Source organism: Amphiprion ocellaris, chromosome 20, assembly GCF_022539595.1.
Source record: "Amphiprion ocellaris isolate individual 3 ecotype Okinawa chromosome 20, ASM2253959v1, whole genome shotgun sequence".
Classification (NCBI taxonomy): Eukaryota; Metazoa; Chordata; class Actinopteri; family Pomacentridae; genus Amphiprion; species Amphiprion ocellaris.
Window position 1 is genome coordinate 10,211,459 of NC_072785.1, and position 8,773 is coordinate 10,220,231.

General features: G+C 38.0%; 2 protein-coding genes across 54 annotated transcripts in view; both read right to left on the reverse strand.

Annotated features, from left to right (window-relative positions):
- The window catches only part of si:ch211-266g18.10 (titin), a 36,548-nt gene extending 34,999 nt beyond the window's left edge, over positions 1-1,549 (reverse strand). For 32 of the 50 annotated variants that reach the window (XM_055005856.1, XM_055005855.1, XM_055005845.1 and 29 more), the window contains exon 1: positions 1,133-1,549. In XM_055005856.1, coding sequence (XP_054861831.1) covers positions 1,133-1,142 — 10 coding nt within the window. In that variant the 5' untranslated portion in view covers positions 1,143-1,549. The remainder of the gene's footprint in view (positions 1-1,132) is intronic. The other 18 variants (XM_055005843.1, XM_055005869.1, XM_055005868.1 and 15 more) reach the window with 1 other exon arrangement.
- A 1,219-nt stretch (positions 1,550-2,768) lies between these two features.
- Positions 2,769-8,483, reverse strand: LOC111573250 (E3 ubiquitin ligase TRAF3IP2-like). 4 transcript variants are annotated; one of them, XM_023277318.3, is made up of 10 exons: positions 8,397-8,483; positions 7,716-8,137; positions 7,480-7,637; positions 6,443-6,593; positions 6,170-6,351; positions 5,182-5,270; positions 5,024-5,092; positions 4,733-4,837; positions 3,192-3,266; positions 2,769-3,108 (listed from the first exon to the last, which is right to left on the reverse strand). In XM_023277318.3, exons 2-10 carry the CDS (start codon positions 8,117-8,119, stop codon positions 2,938-2,940), a joined length of 1,404 nt encoding a protein of 467 aa, XP_023133086.3. In that variant the 5' UTR covers positions 8,120-8,137; positions 8,397-8,483; the 3' UTR covers positions 2,769-2,937. The 4 variants fall into 4 exon arrangements, with proteins under 4 accessions (XP_023133086.3, XP_035807379.2, XP_035807381.2 ...); XM_035951486.2 differs by lacking the exon at positions 8,397-8,483 and adding an exon at positions 8,293-8,367 and having other exon boundaries at positions 7,480-7,610; XM_035951488.2 differs by lacking the exon at positions 8,397-8,483 and adding an exon at positions 8,293-8,367 and having other exon boundaries at positions 3,203-3,266.
- Between the last annotated feature and the right edge of the window lie 290 nt (positions 8,484-8,773).

Sequence of the window (8,773 nt, forward strand, 5' to 3'; positions counted from 1 at the left end):
ATTTCGTATTGAAAGACCACTTGTTTCAACAGATTTCCCAAGGCAATAAGACTTTCAAGTGTCTGGAAACCAGGGATGGAACACAACTAAATGGATTTACTTAAGTACTAGTTTAGTAAAAACATGATGTATTTGCACTTGTAGAACTGAGTATTTTCATTTAAATACACATTATATTTGAACTAAACTTCATGTGAACCTGAATTTGCATCTTCATTTGATCCGACAGCTATGGCTACTGTTTACTTCACGTATTAAGGTTTCGCATTAAAAAACATGCAATATATTTAAATGCAGCACGCTATTAGGATGGCACTAGTAGTTTTAAACCTTTCTGGCTTGTGACACCTCATAAGAAACCTGCTAAGGGCGCTTTATTATTATATCTCAGATGTTTATGAGCAGTTTATTGTCAGAGGTTTCTCTGACAAACCTCTTAAATGCTTTCATTTAAGCAACTGTTTGAGGCCCAAAGAGGGTCCAATTATCTAATAGTTCACAAAAAACACAAAGATTAAAAGAAAGTCCCAAAAGTAAAACCAGATGTGTTCATCTAAACTGTTATTTTTCCACTTTCCAGCTCCTTATTCACCTCATTCCTTTATTTAATCCAGTAGTTCCCAACCTCAGACTGGGAACTCCTGGGCTAAATTAAAATACTGTAATATTTGAGGAATATATAATAGTTAAAACTAGCTACACAGTGGCTATTTAAAGGAGTAAAATGGTACGTACACACTGATGCGCCAGTATTCAGAGCATAATAATGTCACATGTAACAATATATCAGGCACAGGGAACATTTTACTCCAGAATCAATACTTTTGTTGTTGACACTTTTAAGTTTGCTGATGACACTGATTAGGTCCTTTAATTCAAGCAAAGAGTTCATCAACAATCATGGTTGGAAACTCAGAGGTCAGCAGCAGTATGTCTGTCACAGCAGCGCCATGCTAACACTCCGGCTACATGATATCTTTTATTTATAGCAACCTACTTTCAACACTTCTTCCTAAGGGGGCACTGCTTATCAAAACATCTCCATTTATTTATTACACAGCATAAATAATCAAGGATTTGTGACAGTAAATCTAACCAACAGTGGTTGAGGAAACAGGTGTAAGAGTTGTACCTTCAGCCATGGTGATGTGGAGACTATTTCAGGTAGGATCCGTTGAATTGGGGGCAAAGCCTCCTCATGCAAAACTAAATCCAACCAGCATCAACTCTTTAAGTAAAAAAAACGTCCAAGTTAGTAGATTATTCCATTTCCACTTGGTGGTTACAGCCTTGTTTCTTTATCCATGGCATCCACAGGTTGAATTTCTTCAAGATAGATTTTAAAAAAGAAGAAAACGGAAAATAAAGCTTAAAATTGTAAACTTAAAGGTGGTGGGGAATTTGGAGCTGCCAGTGTGGCAGCATTGAAGCGGGGGGTCTGGAGATGGTGGGGCAACGGAAAGCAACGCAGGGGAGGAAAGAGCCAAGCTAAGCACAGGGCTGGGTAGGGTGAGGGGCAACAGACAGAATATCCCACCCAGTGTTACTGGTGCCTCACATGGGTATAGGTCAGAGCACAGAGCGGGGAGGCTGCAAGGTAACTCTACACGCCTCAAAGTCCAGGTTATTCTTAGCTGGAGCTCTGAGCACCAGCTGCTCTGGCAGGCCTTTTTTGGCGGTTGAAGGGTGTGTAAGATCAGTCGGCCGAACTGGGCACCTCTACTGGTTGCTGCTGCAGTCTGCCCACTAATCATCACATCAGGTGTCCGAGCTAAGAAATGGACAACAACAACAACAACATTGAGGAGTTTTGCTGATGAGGAACAAACAATATTCTCACATCTTCTGCCTCCTCTTCTGTAATATTATCTTATTTTCATTGTTTATGTTAATCATCCACCACTCTTATGGTTTGGCGGCTTCAAAACGAACATGTTTCCAAATTTATAAATGACTTCACCAATGAACCAGCATTAAAACAGTGCCATCTTGTGACACTTTCTGCAATATGCAACAGCTTTAACTGCTATATTAGTAGTTGCTGCGTGCACAAAAGATTGTAGAAATGGTTCACAGCTAGTCTTGTAGCTAAATAAGTAAAACATAAATGAGCAGAAATGCATGTTTTTCCTAGAAAACTAAAAAAAAAAAAAAAAAAAAAAACAGGAGTTGTTCTGGAGCTATAAGCCTTCATGCTAACATACAGATGTATTAACCACCTTAGTTAGATATAATGTACAGATGTTACTGTGAATACCAGTTGTGCTGAAGTAGCAGTCAAGACAATAACCAATATGGTTGATTGACAGGTTGATTTCCATCCCTAGAGCTGCTGCCAACATATCTTGTGCTCTAATAACCAAAGACATTCCTCTACGGTGCCAAAACAAACAAACATTGACGTTTTTATGGCCCAAAATTTAGCCTCTTTTCACCGAGGCTGAACTATGAGCCAAGTTTCGATGGTAATAATCATTGCTGGCCATCAACACCAAACAACATTAAAAAAAGAGAAAAAACGTGGTTTATAAATTGTGTCAGTCAAGACACAGTTTATAAACCACATTTAGTTTGCAGAAAGACTGAGTGCTGCTGCAGGTCTGCACAGCTTTTCGTACAGAATTTCCCTGTTTTCCCAGTAAAATGTCTGTGATGAATTCTAGCAAAACGCAAACATTTTGTGCAGGACTGAACAAAATTTATACAGCTGCTTGCTCAGCCAGAATTCACAGTAAATTATAGTCAAAATCATAACAGCTTAGCCAAAGTTTCTATGTTGTGTAAAGACACACGGAGAAAAGACTTTATTGAAACATCTGCAAAAAGCAACTGTACATTAGATAAAATACAACAAAAGCTATTATTGGCTTACATAGGATAAATTCTGAGATGAACAAGTTGATAAAAAGTGTTCAGACATCAAACACTGGTGTGTCTTTACAGTGTAGCAGCAGCACTGGAGTTGACAGGCCTGATGATGAGTGTGAGCTCCACCGGAACAGGAGGAGGAATGTATCTCTCCACCCTCAGCAGTCGCAGCAACAAATCCTCAGTGTCCTTTGGCCAGCGGTAAACACGCGTGTTCTGGAGCCAACACGGCACATGTGTCTGTATGGAGGATGGGCAGGTTATTATTAATAATAGAAGACAGTCTCAGTAAGAAAACTTTGGGGTAAAAAGTGCTTTCTGACCTGAGACGCACCGAGGAAAAGAACCGGTATGAATCTGAAATTCAAGCTGCCTTGCTGGATGTATTCAGTCTGCATCTGCAAAATCAGATTTACAGCAGAAGTACATATTAGCAGTTCTTCTCATATTTATGTCTCATTTAAACTCATTTAAACTAAGTAACAATATGCACTATCTTAAGTAACATATTTAAGTATAAATTTAAGAAACTATAAAGGCGTCAGATTGTTTTTTTGGTTTGTTTTCTAATAATAGATAATAATAATGATTTTATTTAAACAGTACCGTAGAAAAACAGAGTTCACAAATTGCTTCACAGGCAGGGCAAAAAAAAAAAGAAAAGACAGATACTCAGGAAGAACACTGAAAAACAGAAGGTTGGTCATGGTAAAAATACTTAAAATAAATTAGCAGAAAGATACCAGATAAAAGGGAAAGAACAACTGGAATAAAAGAGAAATAGAGGGTGAAAGCAATAAACACAAGGCTAAAATTATAACAATAATTAAAGTAAATAAGCAAATAAAGGGTAAAAGAGAACATGATGAACAATTAAATTAATAACGTTAAAATAAACAATAAGGTGATAATAATAATAATAATAATAATAATAATAATAATAATAATAATAATAATAATAATAATAATAATAATAATAATAATAATAATAATAATAATAATAATAATAATAATAATAATAATAATAATAATAATAATAATACAAACCAGGACTTTCATGTCTCCAGGTGTGAATTGTTGTGAAACCAGGTGGTTTATCAACAACAACAGCCATCATCACAGTTTATACAAGAAAGGATGTAAATCTGTCAAGTCAGGAGTGACTCAAGATGTTAAGGAAACTTTCTGGGGAGAGACCTTATCACCGCGCTACAGGTGTTTGATAAATGGTGCTGCAACCCCCTCCTCTGCTTGCAGATGGCTCTTCCAATTTGACATAGATGGCTTCCTTCACTCCACTCTTAAACTATCTGTCCAACATGTGTTCACTGCTGTCCTCAGAGGAACTTCCTTCATATTTCAGATGCAGGTGAACTGTTGAGTCTTGTCCTGAAGAGCTGCTCTCCTCTGTTGAGTCATGTGGTTGTTCAGTCTCTCCTATGTACAAAATGTTTCATCAAACACCCGTAACGCAGTGATAAGGTCTCTCCCCAGGAAGTTTTGCCATCGTTAACATCTTGAGTCACTCCTGATTTGGCAGATTCACATCCTTTGTTGTGTAAACTGGCAGCTTCACCACCATGATTGCTGTCGTTGTTGATGGATCACCTGGTTTCACAACGGTTCAGACCTGGAGGCATGTGAGTCCTGGGACCTTAATGGGCCATTAATCATGTGTGACCTGGAGTGACTGTATGTTCTGTAAGTCCCGTTAGTCAGTTAGACCTGAAGAAGCCTCTTGGATGACGGTGAAACATCTTCATGAACCTACAAAAGAAGTCTAGCAAAACTTTTGATACTTTAAGTACATTTCCCTGATTTTTCCTACATACTTTAAGTTAACTACACAATGATTCTTTCTTACCATTGAGTGAACATATTTAGCGTGCAGACCATGGTTGTCCACCACAGATCCTTCAATGTCTGTCTTATACTTAGGACTGATGGCGATGATAATCAGAGTTGCCGGCTGTTAAAAAAGAACACACACACACTGAATATGTAGCATAAATTTAACAGTTAAAGTACATATTTAGTCAGATTCTGTCATAACAGACTTTCTGGAAATTGAAATTACTAAGATTTTAGATAATATTGTAACAACAGTAATACAAAAATGTTCCAAAATGAGATTTTAACTGTGACATTCACTTACATCTTTCAGGTAACTGTCCTTCCAGTGGTTTATGTCCATGCGTCTGATGGGACTGTCAAATAAGTCCATCTGTAGATTTAAAATCAAGGCTCTAAGTTGAAGGTTTTTGTGATTTATGGGGTAAATAAAACAATTTTTGTCAAGACGTGAGAGCTTACAGCAGGTCGAAAGCCTTGCTTGGTGAGGAAGTCCACAAAGGGGACCATCTCTGAGGACACGTCCGAGGAGTAAGTTATAAAAATGTTACCTGAGAAGAGAGGAGATCATATAATCTAAAAATCTGAAGTTACACAAGGCAAGTATTTCTCTTGTACGTTCTGTGGCTCTGCATTGTTTTGCATGAACAGTGGTTGTGGTTACTGCGCTGTCGCTTCTTCCTGTAGTTTTGGGTGATTTAGTGGCGTCCGGTAACTGAGATTTATTTTCATTTGTTTTGCGGTTTTCAAGCTGCTTGCTAAAGGTCTGCAGCTGCACACTAACATTTGCAAGAACGTTTAATGAGTGCTGTCATTATAGATAGAGAGACTAAATTTTTAAAAAAAGAATCACAGTTTTTGCTGAGACTAAAAGAGGTTTTCTATTTGGTTGCACTAAACCACTTTGTACTGAAAGTTGTTTGTGATATTTTAAAACTTCTTACAAAACACCCATTCCACTTTGATAGCACATTGCATCAACAGCAGTTAATTAATTATCATGGATGTGAAGTAACTTTGACGTAAACTGTTTTGTGTCGCATTCCAGTGTGAAGTGATTTGCCTTGACTTTGGTGTTGCTCACCTTTTCCAAAAAATACTAAAAACACGATTGCATTTAAACAGGGAGAAAGTAGAAATAATTTGAATTTGCTTGTCTTATTATAATAAACTAAAACTTCTGAAAATAAAAATCAAAGTTCAGTTGTTTTACTTTAATGGGCAAACTTCACTCCCCTTCTGTGCCAACAAGCGAAAGTACTTCGAGCGCATCTTTTGTTTTTAAATCACTTTAACCAGCACTCTAACAGGTTTGGCAAGTTTATAGATTTATTGTCACACCTGGATTAATCGCCCCATGGTTTGCCACCTCCTGTAGGTTCTGGTAATAACACGTTCTTAAATAGTGAACTGTTTAGGTAAACACCTGAAGCTCAAACACATGACTCACGGCACTGATCTGGCAGACTGATGGTTCTTCTTTTCTCCTGTGGACGTGAGGCTGATTCTTCTGCTCCTGCTGAGTTCAGGTTCATCACACTGACCTGAGAAACTCCTTCAACTGGGGGGTCGGAGAACTGAGGCACGTTTACTGTGACGCTGTCACACATGAAGCTGTCATGATGCTGGAGCCTGATGCAGAGAAAGAAAAAACATCATCACATCACCTAACTCAAATCTAACCTTTTTATTTCTCATCTCCTCAGTGGAGTTCTCTATTTACCAGTTTTGTGGCTCATTCTGTGCTCTCCTGTGGAGGCCGGGAGGAGAACGGTGACTCGGCTCAGGAAAGTGTCTGTTGACAGAGTTGTAGTTGAAGCACTCGCCTTCTGCTGCCAGGTTGTAATTCCTCACATCCACGACGTGATGGAGATCTGTCGATACAGTTCAAACATTTCATGCTGCGATTCTGTGCAGAGCGGAATAAATTCTCTGTCAACTTTCCAATTTATGATTGAGGGGCGGCGACTTAATCCTGATCACTAATCTCATGCAAATTTCAGCAGGAGAATGTTGTGATCAAGAATTAAACTATTTCTGCTGCGTTTCTTTTCATGTTTAAGTGAAATTCACAACTTACACTGACACAAACACACTAATTACACAAAAATCCTGAGTTTTTTTTTATAGCCAATCATATTCAGTCTGTCATATACATTATTACCTGCAATAATAACAAAAATAATTTTAAATTAACATATAAAAAATACATTGTACTCTCCAACACTAATGTTTACTAAAAGCTTATTTCAGCTCTTCAAATTTTATGTATTCTGTCGGTGTTTGTTTTCTGCCACAAACTGTATACTTTATTATATGTAATAGTATTGCATTCTCCAATGCATTTGCACTTTTTATATAAATTTTTTTATTGCACTTTATTTAATTCTAATGTTTTGTTTGTCTTAAATTGTTTCTCTTTTAATTGTCTTAAGCATTTTTATGGCTCAGGTGCATATTGTTGTCTGACCGCAATGTAGTGAAAAAAAGCTGCTCAACTCAACTTTCTACTAAATACTAAATAAAAAAATGCTTGTTGTTCTGCGTCGTCTCTGTACTGTATCGCTCTTTGTCCTCACTATGGGACAGCAGGAAACCTGTTGTGTTCTCCACTGCTTGTATTTTAGTATGCAAAAAAGCAAGTAAGTAAACGCCAAAGGATGTTTTTATATAGCACTTGTCTTTTCTTTGTCAATTTTTTTACTATCACATTTCACTGCTAAAAGCAAACCAATGACAAACAAAAACTATTTTCCGTACCGTGGTTGTGCATGTAGCGGTGAGGAATTAAAAAGGGATTCCACGGTTGCCACTCATTGTCAGCTCTCAGCGGTAAAGGAGGCTCCAGTTCCTCCTCTGCATCACTCTGACAATTGAATTCATCCTCCCCACTGAATGTTAAAAGATTGTTGTGTTTTCTAGAATATATCCTTGAAATTAACACCAATTTATAATACATTTTTGTACACAAACACACAGAGAGTTGTTTTAGTCACCTGGTTGTGTCTCTGCTTGCAGGTTCTTTTGTTCCAACATCTTTAGGTCCACAGGCCCAGCAACGGCACTCTCCTCTCGTTCCACTTTGCATGCTTTCTGAAGGATCCAGAGAGAAGCTCGCAGGAGGTTGATGTTGGAAATTCATCCCGGCAGAAGTGGCACCTCCAGCTTCTGGTTCTCTGAGCTGCATCAGCTCAGCATGAGCCGACTGTCTCCTAAACTCCTGGTTCTCTTGTCCACTTGTATATGGGCTTCTGCAGCAGGTTGGTATCATGTTATTATGATGTGGATTAGCATGAAATATCCGACTTACTGTGACTTCAGGGCTCATAAGACGGAGGAAGTTTTCTGACTCATTTGTGTTGGCCAACACACTGAGCTCTGGTCCTTCAGATTTCTTCATCTTATTTTGGGAAGAGTCCTGCAAGTAACAGAGCAGACAAGTTTTGTTAATTCTACGATTTCATTTAGCATCTGAGAGTGGATATAACACAAGCAATGATCTAGTCAGGAGAAAACAACCCGGATAAGTGCCAGAAAACATGATGAAAAACAACTTCAGTGCTTCATACATACATCTACAGTGGGAAAATCTTGAGACATTTTGTGACATGCAGGTACTAATAAGCAAAAGAGGCAACAAGCAAAGAGTCTGAACAGAAAGCAAAAGAATGACATACCTGTTCATTGCTGGATTCTTTCCTCCTGCGGGTGCACAAGGCTTGTGAGCGTTAGTCTGCTATATGCAAATTCTGCATAGCTTCAGCTGCATCCAATCAGAGCCAAGAATGTACACGCGTGTGTGTGTGAGAGAGTGTGTGTGTAAGGTTGCACATCCAGACACGTTATTACTTCTACTATTAAAGCTAAACATATCTATTAAAAAGCTTCAACAAGGTTTTAAAGTGCAAAGTATGATTAGGATAAATGGGGTAAACATATAAGTAGCATATAAGTAGCAGTAAAGAGGCTACATTCACACAAATATCAAAACAGTTTACAGATTTAGTTATAAAACATGTTCATGATGAAAAAACATAAAAAGCTAATGAAACAC

Bases quoted from the DNA above. Each gene is read 5' to 3' on its own strand.
- LOC111573250 (XM_035951485.2), bottom strand. From the start codon at position 8,319: ATGTCTCAAGATTTTCCCACTGTAGAT. The intron at 5,271-6,169 runs GTGAGTCATGTG...CTCTCTTCTCAG, and splicing joins CAGTCTGCCAGATCAGTGCC to GTAACATTTTTATAACTTAC. The intron at 5,093-5,181 runs GTAAGCTCTCAC...TTAAATCTACAG, and splicing joins AGCAAGGCTTTCGACCTGCT to ATGGACTTATTTGACAGTCC.